At 50.6% G+C, this 14501-nt stretch overlaps 1 protein-coding gene across 1 annotated transcript; it reads right to left on the bottom strand.

Moving 5' to 3' along the window:
* Positions 1 to 4942, bottom strand: LOC136579783 (peptidoglycan-recognition protein SC2-like). Its single transcript, XM_066579845.1, has 5 exons — positions 4528 to 4942; positions 4394 to 4454; positions 1420 to 1621; positions 1149 to 1267; positions 1 to 244 (listed from the first exon to the last, which is right to left on the bottom strand). The coding sequence occupies exons 2-5, from the start codon at positions 4440 to 4442 to the stop codon at positions 66 to 68; spliced, it is 549 nt and encodes a 182-aa protein (XP_066435942.1). The 5' UTR covers positions 4443 to 4454; positions 4528 to 4942; the 3' UTR covers positions 1 to 65.
* Positions 4943 to 14501: the final 9559 nt, after the last annotated feature.

Raw genomic sequence — 14501 nt, 5'->3', positions numbered from 1 at the left:
ATTGACGCAATGCATTTATTTCAGCTACATGTGGAAGGCGCTCTGCGGCCATTTAGCCCTCATGCTTAAGCCTTGAACCTTGGCCAGGACTTGAGTGTGTTGTAGAAGGTGTTTCCGGGGCAGTCGGTGGCGGTTACGTTGCGATGTCCCTTCAGGGTGTAGGTAGACTTAATGTAGCCTTTGGAGACGCCGCAGCTGATCAAACTCTTGACTGCATTCAGGGCTGCGGTGTTGGGGTTCTTGCCTGAAAAACAAGACATTAATTATATTATAGACTGCTGCTGCCCAATGGCTCCCCTTCCTGTGGAGTTGCAAGACCAAACAAAATGCAGAGGGAGATTTACTACAACCAAATGATTGTGCTTTTCTGCTGCCTTGACATTCAGGGCGGGGGGGAGTCAAATACATTTGAAGGGGTTCTGTCAGGGGAAAAAATAAAATAATAAATTTTATATATATATATATATATTACACACTCACCTGTGCCTTATGGGGCCGGTAACTGGGAAGCTGCTGCTCTTCTCCTGTCTCTCCAATCGCAGGGCAGAAGCTGGCAAAGTTCTAGCTTCCGTCCCTGCTCCGACCTCTGCCGGATGGCAAGTCCTGCCACCCGGGTCAGTAGTCGATGCGTCACAAGTGACACGTCGCCCACTGATTGAACTGCCTGCGTCTAACCTCTGACGAGTGCGCGTGCGTCCACCTTCCCGGCGTGCTTGCGCACTCGCTGCTGATTCTCTGTGGACGTCAGAGTTTAGATTCGCCAGGACGGCGTGAGCGCGCAGAAGCCGACCCCTCAGGTAAACAACGGAGGGACCAAGTACAACGAGATTAGGTGAGTTTACTTTGTTTTTTTTAACTCTTCTCTTTCCACAGGTTAGACTGTACAGGGATACCGGGCAGGATGCAGGTGAATATAAATTATTTTTATTTTGCTGACAGAATCCCTTTAGTAACATGCGCCAATTCTTTATGCTGTGTATAGGAGCTTTGCAGTGAGGAACGTGGCCGACACGTTGGTGAGCTGCACCATGGACACTATTAATATATTTCCCCCACCGGCTTCGTTTTCCCCATGATCTACAATGTAGTGTAACACGGAAGACACTAAAGAGGTGGTGGCGTTCAATAAGAAGTAGTCCCATACTTACTGGTAAAGGAGCCCATGACGCTGATGCCAATGGAGTTTTTGTTGTAATCTGGGGCGTGAGCTCCCACAGATGTCCATCCACGGCCCTCATACACTCTTCCATCTTCACCCACAAGGAAACTGAAGCGCAAAATGAGTCAGAATGCTGGGTGATACCAGAGAGTAGTAGAATAATGAATGTGTTTGATATTAACACAGGAAAGCCATTTCTCTATTCCTAGCCAGCACCACATGATCTCTCATCACCCCCCGTATTCCATCACCCCACTTACCTGTAGCCGACGTCACACCAACCGTTACTGTTCATGTGATAGTTCTGGACGCTCTTGGCTTGGGAGACGCAGGCGGATTGGCTGCTACATGCAGTGCCCTCCGTATGGTGGATGATCACGTATGGGACTGGAGTGGACATGGCTGTCCTGCAGGTGGGAGCGCGGCCCCCCCATTGAGACTTGGTGAGGATGGTGGGGCAGCCTGGCACACAAGAGCAACGTAGTTACCACAAAAACATGGAAGATAAAGATACACATGATCTGGTTTGTTTGTCCCAATTTTATATCTTTTCTCTTTATGAAGGTTTCAATGAGCTGCACCCTGTCCCCCGTGTCCTCCAGGCTACATCAAGTAAATTTGTATCTCTGATAGGTTTGGTTCTTGAGAACTTTGACCATTTTAGTAGCCATTTCCGACTGTGTGTTTTATCAATTATCTCTTTGTACGTGACCTCTCCATTACTGAACCCCATATTTTAGATGTCTTATCAGATTTGGAGTTGGGGGGGCGCTTTCTCTGTATCAACACTGCAGGATAACAGGCTGAACTGGATGGACGGAGGGCTTTTTTCACCCTTACAAACTGTTTCACTGGAGCGCTATACAGTGGGATCACAATCTCCCTCTTTCCACTGGTCATACCTTTCACTATACAGCGAGCATCCTACTTGCTTTCTTTGGTGCCTGATTGCACTGTGGACTCAGTTTGAGGCTCTTGGAAAGCAGAACACCTAAATCCTTTTCTTCTGAGGTCCTGGCTAACACTGACCTGTCCATATAAGATTCAGACCGAGGGTGTATTTACACAAACCATTTTCCCACAGAAGTTCCATTTCATTGCGATATGGACAGAACTTGTGCAGGTGAATTCCATAGGGTAATACACTTCAGCAATTTTTCTTTCAAACCAATAGTCTGAGATAAAAAAAACCGCCGCATGTCCTATTATTGGGCGATTCTTGTTCAAGAATTGCCTATTATTTCCTATGGAATTGTTAATAAAATCCCATCACACTTGCATACCATATGATTTACATGCGAGTGTGATGCGCTTTTATCCATTTTAACTATAAGAATCACATGCTATCTTTTTTTTCACGTGAGTGAAAAACTGATGTACATCAATGCGAATTGCATGTTTTTAATGCTGAAACGCATCATACATGTGTGAAAATCAAAGGAAAATGAGTGCGATGTGTGTTAGATTTTCACTGACCTACATCACTCGTCCGTGTAAATACAGCCTAAGGATTGCATTGTTTTCCAGCTGGAGATGTTAATGTGTAGTTGTCATTGTTTTGAACATTTAAAGAGTACAAGAGTAAGGGTCAATTTAGACGGCACGAATGTCGGGCAAACGATGCCCGACCCTCATCACTGCACATACTAGCTCCTGTGCTGTTACAAGGGAACTAGTATCGCTGGCTCACTCACAGAGCAGCCAACAGGGGGCCGGGTCGGCTGCAGGAGATTTATCTTCTCGCACTCCCCCACCCTTCTCCATTCACTTAACATAGCAGCCGTTCAGTACTGAACAGCTGCTATTCACACTGAGCGATCAGCTGATCGTCCGTAGTTTATGCAGCATAAACGATGGACGATGAGCTGATCGCTCAGTGTGAATAGCAGCCGTTCAGTTCTGAACGGCCACTATGTTATGTCAATAGAGAGGGGCTGGGGAGCGTGAGGAGAGATATTTCCTCCAACTTCCCTGTTATGGACTAGCGATACTAGCTCCTGTGCAACAGCACGGGAGCTAGCATGTGCGGGTACGAGTGTCTGGCATCGTTTGCCTGGCACTCATCCCGTCTAAATGGGACTTAACTTGAGAAGGGTTGGTGATCCATGGATTATTCTGATTGCCAGATTGGAGTCAGGAAATAATTTTTTCCCCCCTAAATGAGGAAAATTTTACCCCCATTGGGTTTTTTTGTTTTTTTTTTGCCTTCCTCTGAATCAAGAGTGGGGAGTAATAGGCTGAACTGGATGGACAGAGGGCCTTTTTCAGCCTTACGTACTGTGTATGCACTAAAGATAAATCATTTTCCATGTTACAAACACCAACAGAAATATCAACCCTATTGCATATATTTTGATAAGCAAATCTTAAGGCCAATGATTGTGAACAAGCATTAGCACACTTGTTAACCTGATCGTTACCCGGTGTAAGCAGGGCAGTGATCAGCTGACAATCGATTGCATAAAATAATCGTTCTTAGCAGCACATCTCTCGGCGTATATAACACTATATCTCGCCATTATATGACTTATATCCTGCATTTATCACCAGTTTTCCCTTCTGCAGCCTCCATCTCTCTGTCTTATCTGAGCTGATGGGTGTAGACTACTGCTATGACGTCTCCATACAATGCACACATAGGAGAGCAGGATCTCTTTTCTGCCTCGCTGAAGCATACCTTCATGGAGAATATTATACAGCAATACCGAGCAGTATATATGTGATTTCAGTAGCTGTAATACAGTAGATACCATTATCTGCTATAGTGTGAGTCTTTCTGCCTCTCTCTTCCTCTGTATCAGCTTTCTCCTTCCATCCCTCCTTGCCTCTCAATAGACGTTAGAGGGATTCCACCCAAAACTGAAGATGTCACACTTGCTTTGTATAAGTATTACTCATCTAGCAACGCTAACTGTTATGGTCACAGACAAGGGGGCCTGGCAGAGACCAGAGCTGGGAGGCTCCATGAGGATAGATGGCCCCAAGTTATTAGCTAGGGTTGGAGGACTTGTGTAGGTAGAGTAAGAGCTGGGGTTCTCTTAAACTGGTGGAGTTTCTGGAGGGGATTATATTGAGAACAATGGTGGAAGTTGTGGAGCAGAATATGGGCAGAACTATTGTAGAATTACACCACTGAATTTCTAGTGAAAATGGTTCAAGTAAGTGATGGGTGCATGAGTACCCCATGCGCTCCCCCCCCCCCCCCCATCTGCAGGACACGTGTCCTCTACTCACCATGAGTGACTGCACAGAGGGCAGCGAGGAGAGCAACAAGACACAGCATGGCTGGGTACACCTGCAGGAGAGAGCGGAGGGATCAGGGTGAGGTGGCGCCTGTTGGCGCCGCAGCTCAGAGTCAAGTCACTCACCTTTGGGAAGCTGGATCTCAGTTCTGTTCTGCATCCATCCTCTATTTATTCCCCTGAAGGGAGGGGGTGTTGTCCCAGAGGGTGAGATTAGCAGATGTTACGTAATGGAATGATACAGTTATTATAAGTTATATGGCCAGTTGGTGGGAATATGGAACTGTCATGAGCCAAGTCACCCCACAATATGTGCACCCCATATTTTCTGGCAGGGGTCAACATGTAAGAAATGTGGATGCATTTTAAAGATGCAGAACCTCTCTGTGCCCTCGGGCTCGGCACCCGACTCCGCGGCCCTGAATCTCTGATAAGCAGCTCTTTATTTTTGGTGTCGCTGTTTGTGCCAACAGAATGTTCATTATAATTAATCAACGGTGATTAAAATTGAGCGCCAAGGTGGCGGCCTGGGGTGTTATCCAAGTCCTAGCTGCTCACCACGCTATTTTCACAGAGTGCTGAAGTGTGTCCCGGTCTGACCGCGGGACTCCGGACCTCAACTCAAGGCATCAAAGGTGTGAATGATGTTCCGAGTTCACGTCCGTAAACGCGCTGCCAGGCTGGGATGCCCTTCGGAACGATGTACGTGAAACAGATGGAACTAAAGACACTGCAGTCAACACATGATATATCTTCCTTTTACCAGATGCAAAGCAATATCATGCGCCGATACGAATCTGGGCAACGGTGAGGAGATAAGAAGGGGAAGATGAAAAGGGTTGGGGGAGGAGGTTTGGAGAAAAGACGTCCAATGTCGCAGGTAGCGGTAGGAGTTTTGATTCCTTGTACTTCATCCCGTCAGACCCTGTGATGGGCATCTGGGACAGCAGTAATCTGTTCTTCGCGCTGCGGTAATGGCAGATATCGGAGAAGCATTCCTCCGGCGTTGGCGGTCCTGAGCCTTTCATAGTCAGGTGAAGACAGATTTACATCGTGTCACGGCACTGCGGGACCAGCGGTGGGATGCTGCCGCCTGTTGCACAGTCCTCTTTAATCTCTGCCCATAGGGCTTGTGTGCGCTCCCTAATCCTGTCCCCCACCAATGTCCAGCTGGCATCTGCTATACAGGGTTATTACAAATTATCTTCCCGATGTGAATCCCTTATTACTTCCGTTTAATGACGCTCAGACACGAATTGATACCAATGGAAACGGTGCTGATTTTGACGCTGTTTTTGGTGCAGATCTGTACCAAACGCCACAACGTGTGAACATTGCCAACCAGTAAGACGGTACTTGTTGCCCATAGCAACCAATCACAAAGCAGCTTTCATTTCTCAAGCTGCTGAGATACAATGAACACTGCCATGAGATTGGTTGCTACGGGCAAAAAGGACCGTCTTCCTGGTAAACTGTTTTACTAAAATAGCTGCCAACAAAGAAGTGGCACTCCCAATTTTAAGGGAAAAAAATTCCATTTTTAAGCGAAAATCATTTGTCCGTCCATCAGTAAGCGTGCAAACAGCGGAGCGCGTCCGTGTGAGTGTCACACAAAGTCCTCAAAGTCTCACTTGTGAGTGTTCGGAAGATTCTCGTTATCCCTACCGACTACGATTGTTACCGGCCCTGAATCCGGACCACAAGGCGAGGCGACATTCACGGTGTATTGTCACCGCACCCGTAGACTTGTGTGGGCTGCCGCTCCATCGCTGACCAAAATATGATAGGCTGTGATTATTTTTTTCATGCGCATGAAAAACGCAGGTCAGAGCACCCCAATACAAGTCTATGGGGGTTCAGCACTGCGTGTTACACACATAGTATGCGCCAATGTGACCGACCGCCAGGCCTTCAGTCATTATTCAGTTTCATTGCTATATTGTTGGAGCCGAAAAACAGAAATAAATTGGTTGTTTTTTTTCCCCATTTGATTTCAGAGGTTAAAAAAAGGAAGCTCTACGTTTGCTTCCATTCCGTTTTTATAACTGAACAAATAGCGCTGCCAGCGCCGTTATTAGTTCAGAAGGAAACCATTTGCTTTCTGTTTTGTTTTTAAACCCCATTGAGAGCAACGGGGGAAAAACAGATCAGTTTATTTCCGTTTTAATCTTGTTTCTCTGCTCTAAAAATGGAGCAGAGGAATGGAGTCGTGACCGGAGGCCGCCGGGCGCCTTCTCACTGGGTGGAGCTGCAGTGGCCATTCCGCAGCAGAATACCCGCAGAGATTCTCCAATGGCCAACCTCTGTGGTCAGCAGATGGATCACATCTAAGAGGTTTGGTGGAGCCGACTGTGTGGGCGGTGATCACAGGTGATGCCAATGCAACCACCCCATCAGCACACAAACTCCAAGCCTATTTATAGGTCACTCCAATAAACACCAGCGCCAAAGTGATGATAAACTGTGAGAACAGCAATAAAGAAATCACCAGCTGCAACGGAAACTGACGAGCACAACACAATGCCTGACCAAGTACACTGCAAGTACTGGCAGCCACCCTATACCGCCACTCCCATCTATACATAGCCGCCCTGCCCTATACCGCCACTCCCATCTATACATAGCCGCCCTGACCTATACAGCCACTCCCATCTATACATAGCCGCCCTGCCCTATACCGCCACTCCCATCTATACATAGCCGCCCTGACCTATACAGCCACTCCCATCTATACATAGCCGCCCTGACCTATACAGCCACTCCAATCTATACACAGCCGCCTTGCACTATACCGCCACTCCCATCTATACACAGCTGCCCTGCACTATACTGCCACTCCCATCTACACACAGCCGCCCTATAGCGCCACTCCCATCTATATACAGCTGCCCTGCACTATACCACCACTCCCATCTATACACAGCTGCCCTGCACTATACCGCCACTCCCATCTATACACAGCTGCCTTGCACTATACCGCCACTCCCATCTATACACAGCCGCCCTATACACCGCCACTCCCATCTATACACAGCCGCCCTATACACCGCCACTCCCATCTATACACAGCCGCCTTGTACTATACCGCCACTCCCATGTATACACAGCCGCCTTGCACTATACCGCCACTCCCATGTATACACAGCCGCCTTGCACTATACCGCCACTCCCATCTATACACAGCCGCCTTGCACTATACCGCCACTCCCATCTATACACAGCCGCCTTGCACTTTACCACCACTCCCATCTATACACAGCCGCCCTATACACCGCGACTCCCATCTATACACAGCCGCCTTGCACTATACCGCCACTCCCATCTATACACAGCCGCCCTGCACTATACCACCACTCCCATCTATACACAGCCGCCCTATACATCGTGACTCCCATCTCTACACAGCCGCCTTGCACTATACCGCCACTCCCATCTATACGCAACCGCCCTATACACCGCCACTCCCATCTATACGCAGCCGCCCTATACACCGCCACTCCCATCTATACGCAGCCGCCCTATACACCGCCACTCCCATCTATACGCAGCCGCCCTATACACCGCCACTCCCATCTATACGCAGCCGCCCCATACACCGCCACCCCCATCTATACGCAGCCGCCCTCTACGCTGCACTATGCCACCACTCCCATATATATACAGCTGCCTTGCTCTATACTATACCGCCATTCCCATTAATACACAGCTGTCTTAAATGCTGCACTATACCGCCACTCCTGAACTATACACTGCCGCTCTATACCGCCACTCCTGAACTATACACTGCCGGCCTATACCGCCACTCCTGAACTATACACTGCCGGCCTATACCGCCACTCCTGAACTATACACTGCCGGCCTATACCGCCACTCCTGAACTATACACTGCCGGCCTATACCGCCACTCCTGAACTATACACTGCCGGCCTATACCGCCACTCCTGAACTATACACTGCCGGCCTATACCGCCACTCCTGAACTATACACTGCCGGCCTATACCGCCACTCCTGAACTATACACTGCCGCCCTATACCGCCACTCCTGAACTATACACTGCCGCCCTATACCGCCACTCCTGAACTATACACTGCCGCCCTATACCGCCACTCCTGAACTATACACTGCCGCCCTATACCGCCACTCCTGAACTATACAATGCCGCCCTATACCGCCACTCCTGAACTATACACTGCCGCCCTATACCGCCACTCCTGAACTATACACTGCCGCCCTATACCGCCAATCCTGAACTATACACTGCCGCCCTATACCGCCACTCCTGAACTATACACTGCCGCCCTATACCGCCACTCCTGAACTATACACTGCCGCCCTATACCGCCACTCCTGAACTATACACTGCCGCCCTATACCGCCACTCCTGAACTATACACTGCCGGCCTATACCGCCACTCCTGAACTATACACTGCCGGCCTATACCGCCACTCCTGAACTATACAATGCCGCCCTATACCGCCACTACTGAACTATACACTGCCGGCCTATACCGCCACTCCTGAACTATACACTGCCGGCCTATACCGCCACTCCTGAACTATACACTGCCGCCCTATACCGCCACTCCTGAACTATACAATGCCGCCCTATACCGCCACTCCTGAACTATACACTGCCGCCCTATACCGCCACTCCTGAACTATACACTGCCGCCCTATACCGCCACTCCTGAACTATACACTGCCGCCCTATACCGCCACTCCTGAACTATACACTGCCGCCCTATACCGCCACTCCTGAACTATACACTGCCGGCCTATACCGCCACTCCTGAACTATACACTGCCGGCCTACACCGCCACTACTGAACTATACAATGCCGCCCTATACCGCCACTACTGAACTATACAATGCCGCCCTATACCGCCACTACTGAACTATACACTGCCGGCCTATACCGCCACTCCTGAACTATACACTGCCGGCCTATACCGCCACTCCTGAACTATACACTGCCGGCCTATACCGCCACTACTGAACTATACACTGCCGGCCTATACCGCCACTACTGAACTATACACTGCCGGCCTATACCGCCACTCCTGAACTATACAATGCCGCCCTATACCGCCACTCCTGAACTATACACTGCCGCCCTATACCGCCACTCCTGAACTATACACTGCCGCCCTATACCGCCACTCCTGAACTATACACTGCCGCCCTATACCGCCACTCCTGAACTATACACTGCCGCCCTATACCGCCACTCCTGAACTATACACTGCCGCCCTATACCGCCACTCCTGAACTATACACTGCCGGCCTATACCGCCACTCCTGAACTATACACTGCCGGCCTATACCGCCATTCCTGAACTATACACTGCCGGCCTATACCGCCACTACTGAACTATACAATGCCGCCCTATACCGCCACTACTGAACTATACAATGCCGCCCTATACCGCCACTACTGAACTATACAATGCCGCCCTATACCGCCACTACTGAACTATACAATGCCGCCCTATACCGCCACTACTGAACTATACAATGCCGCCCTATACCGCCACTACTGAACTATACAATGCCGCCCTATACCGCCACTACTGAACTATACAATGCCGCCCTATACCGCCACTACTGAACTATACAATGCCGCCCTATACCGCCACTACTGAACTATACAATGCCGCCCTATACCGCCACTACTGAACTATACAATGCCGCCCTATACCGCCACTACTGAACTATACAATGCCGCCCTATACCGCCACTACTGAACTATACAATGCCGCCCTTTACCGCCACTACTGAACTATACAATGCCGCCCTATACCGCCACTACTGAACTATACAATGCCGCCCTATACCGCCACTACTGAACTATACAATGCCGCCCTATACCGCCACTACTGAACTATACAATGCCGCCACTCCCATCTATATAAAGCCGCCCTGCACTATACCGCCACTCCTAAACTATACACTGCCACGCTATGCCAACACTCCCATATATATATCGCTGCACTGCACTACACCGCCACTCTTGAACTATACTCTGCCGTTCTATACCGCCACTCCGAAACATTACACAGCCGCCCTATATGCTGCACTATACCGCCACTTCCATCTATACACAGCCGCCCTATATGCTTCACTATACCGCCACTCCCATCTTTAAACAGCTGCCCTAAACGCTGCACTATACCGCCAATCCCATCTATACACAGCCTCCCTGCACTATACCGCCACTCCTAAACTATACATCGCCACCCTATACCGCCACTCCTGAACTATACACTGTCGCCCTATACGCTGCCACTCCCATCTATATACAGCTGCCTTGCACTATACCGCCACTCCCATCCATACACACCTGCCCTAAACCGCCACTCCCATCCATAACACCTGCCCTAAACCGACACTCCCATCCATACACAGCTGCCCTAAACCGACACTCCCATCTATATACAGCTGCCCTGCCCTATACCGCCACTCCCATCCATACACAGCTGCCCTGATCTATACCGCCACTCCCATCTACGTTTATACAGCTGCCCTGCACTATACCGCCCCTCCCATCTATATACAGCTGCCCTGCACTATACCGCCCTTCCCATCTATATACAGCTGCCCTGCCCTATACCACCACTCCCATCCATACACAGCTGCCCTGCCCTATACCACCACTCCCATCCATACACAGCTGCCCTGCCCTATACCACCACTCCCATCCATACACAGCTGCCCTGCCCTATACCGCCACTCCCATCCATACACAGCTGCCCTGCCCTATACCGCCACTCCCATCCATACACAGCTGCCCTGCCCTATACCACCCCTCCCATCTATATACAGCTGCCCTGCACTATACCGCCACTCCCATCCATACACAGCTGCCCTGCTCTATACCGCCACTCCCATCTACGTTTATACAGCTGCCCTGCACTATACCGCCCTTCCCATCTATATACAGCTGCCCTGCCCTATACCACCACTCCCATCCATACACAGCTGCCCTGCCCTATACCACCACTCCCATCCATACACAGCTGCCCTGCCCTATACCGCCACTCCCATCCATACACAGCTGCCCTGCCCTATACCGCCACTCCCATCTATATACAGCTGCCCTGCACTATACCACCCCTCCCATCTATATACAGCTGCCCTGCACTATACCACCACTCCCATCCATATACCACCACTCCCATCCATATACAGCTGCCCTGCACTATACCACCACTCCCATCCATACACAGCTGCCCTGCACCGCCACTCCCATCTATATACAGCTGCCCTGCACTATACCGCCACTCCCATCCATACACAGCTGCCCTAAACCGCCACTCCCATCTATATACAGCTGCCCTGCACTATACAGACACTCCCATCCATACACAGCTGCACTAAACTGACACTCCCATCCATACACAGCTGCCCTGCTCTATACCGCCACTCCTATCTACGTTTATACAGCTGCCCTGCACTATACCGCCCCTCCCATCTATATACAGCTGCCCTGCACTATACCGCCCCTCCCATCTATATACAGCTGCCCTATACCGCCACTCCCATCTATATACAGCTGCCCTGCACTATACCACCACTCCCATCCATATACAGCTGCCCTGCACTATACCACCACTCCCATCCATACACAGCTGCCCTATACCGCCACTCCCATCTATATACAGCTGCCCTGCACTAAATCGCCACTCCCATCCATACACAGCTGCCCTGCCCTATACCGCCACTCCCATCTATATACAGCTGCCCTGCACTGAACCGCCACTCCCATCTATTCACAACTACCCTAATCACTGCACTATACCGCCACTCCAGAACTATACACTGCCGCCCTATACGCTGCACTATGCTGCCACTCCTATCTATATACAGCTTCCCTGCACTATACCGCCACTCCGATCTATACACCGCCACTCCTGAAGTATACACTGCCGCCCTATACACTGCACTATACCGCCACTCCCATCTATACACAGCCACCCTGCACTATACTGCCACTCCTGAACTATACACTGCTGCACTATGCCACCACTCCCATCTATACACTGCCGCCCTGCACTATGCCACCACTCCCATCTATACACTGCCGCCCTGCAATATACCGCCACTCCGATCTATACACAGCCACCCTCCATTATACCGCCACTCCTGAAGTATACACTGCCGCCCTATACACTGCACTATGCCACCACTCCCATCTATACACTGCCGCCCTATACACTGCACTATGCCACCACTCCCATCTATACACTGCCGCCCTGCAATATGCCACCACTCCCATCTATACACTGCCGCCCTGCACTACACCGCCACTACTCCTGACCTGTACACAGCTGCCCTGTACCGCATACTATACCGCCACTCCTGATCTACCTACACTGCTACTGATCTACCACCGCCCTATGCTCTGCATTATATAGAGGCAATCCCCCAATACCTCGCTGTTCTGCGGTAATAATAAGCATTATTAATAGAGCGCCAACGTATTCAACCACGCTTTACAATCAGAGGAAACAAACACAAAAACCATAACATACAGTAAAAGACTCAGGCCGGGCTCACACGGGAGGCCTGTAGCAGACTCCGGCTGTGAAGCCGGTCGGTGGCCCTGCGTACCTGCGCAGTACTTTTTTTTTGCATTTCCCATGCTATCCCTAAGCAATGATGTGAGGACCCGTGGCCCATACACAATGTTCATTTCATATGGACTGCGGCCTTCATTGACTGCAATAGAGGCCATCCACGTGAAATCTGTGGCAAGACAGACCATGCTGCGATTTTTCCTCTGCTTGCGGAATACGCAATTCGTATCCGGGATTGTGAGTAAAAAAAGCGATTTTTACATGCTTTACAATGCCCGTGTTTTGCCACGGATCCTCCGCAGAAATTCTGTTATTGGAATCTGCCGTGTGAAGGCGGCCTTGGTGTCCTCTCATCAGAGCAGCTCTTGTACTTCGTGCCTTGCTTGCTCTCTTACAGAGGCGCTCGTCCTTCCTGGCCATCTTGTCGCACAATCTAAAGTACAGAAACCATGAGAACTCTGCAATGGGACAGCGGAACCGTCGTCAGGCAGTGAGCAGCTCCTGAGTGTCGGGCGGCATGAGGGGCTATGAGAGTGTCGGGCGGCATGAGGGGCTATGAGAGTGTCGGGCGGCATGAGGGGCTCCTGAGGGTGTAGGGCGGCATGAGGGGCTATGAGAGTGTCGGGCGGCATGAGGGGCTCCTGAGGGTGTAGGGCGGCATGAGGGGCTATGAGAGTGTCGGGCGGCATGAGGGGCTATGAGAGTGTCGGGCGGCATGAGGGGCTCCTGAGGGTGTAGGGCGGCATGAGGGGCTCCTGAGGGTGGCAATACAGTGTTGTACAGTCCTGTAAAGGCCATAGCTGCAGGAATATCCACAAGGAAGATATGGCAGCTTCTTCTAATTACATGCTGCTTTTCAGGGGTGCAGGAAAGCTGGGAAAACAGACCAGCTGTCTCCCACCTTCCAGAAAGGCCCCTGGACTGCTTTGTCTGGAGGAGACTCATCATGCCCTGAACATTCAGCTCCTCGTTTAACCCCTTAGTGACTGGCCTATTTTGTGTCTTCAGGACCAAGAGATTTTCATTATTGCATTGCAAGATCCCAAACTCCTTGACATTGTGGTGTGGGTTTCTTTTGGGATGCCAACCCCTTAGTCTTTAGCAGGCTTTAAACAGACAGACATACGGGCAGCTGCATAGTCATTACTGGGGTCAGTAGAAAGGCGGATTTGGTCACTAAGGGGTAAATGTGTTGGCGGTTAGAGCCCCGGGGTTGTGGCCCCACAGACTGGCTGGCTGATGGGCTCCTGGTAGCCAGTGGCCGCCTGTCCCTAGACACCTACGGCTGCAAGGCTTCACCCACTGCACCGGTGTGGAGAGCCCCGCAGTTGGCTGCTCGGCTTAACGGGACCTCCATGAGCGCTCCGGTCTGCCCGGTGTGTAGCCGCCTCCCGCCCTGTATATTCTACACACATACAGGACCAGAGCAGCAGCAGCGCCCCCCTCAGGCTGCACGGAGCACCTGCAGCGACCTACACGTGGGAAATGGCAGCTCATGGGTATCAATAAAGTTACAAGAAA

This window comes from Eleutherodactylus coqui, chromosome 10 (assembly GCF_035609145.1).
Source record: "Eleutherodactylus coqui strain aEleCoq1 chromosome 10, aEleCoq1.hap1, whole genome shotgun sequence".
Lineage (NCBI taxonomy): Eukaryota > Metazoa > Chordata > Amphibia > Anura > Eleutherodactylidae > Eleutherodactylus > Eleutherodactylus coqui.
Note: the sequence above shows the minus strand (reverse complement) of the source record. Positions and strands in the feature narration are given on the sequence as shown.

Bases quoted from the DNA above. Each gene is read 5' to 3' on its own strand.
- LOC136579783 (XM_066579845.1), bottom strand. From the start codon at position 4,442: ATGCTGTGTCTTGTTGCTCTCCTCGCTGCCCTCTGTGCAGTCACTCAT. The intron at 1,622-4,393 runs GTGAGTAGAGGA...CTTGTGTGCCAG, and splicing joins CCTCTGTGCAGTCACTCATG to GCTGCCCCACCATCCTCACC. The intron at 1,268-1,419 runs GTAAGTGGGGTG...TTTGCGCTTCAG, and splicing joins TGGTGTGACGTCGGCTACAG to TTTCCTTGTGGGTGAAGATG.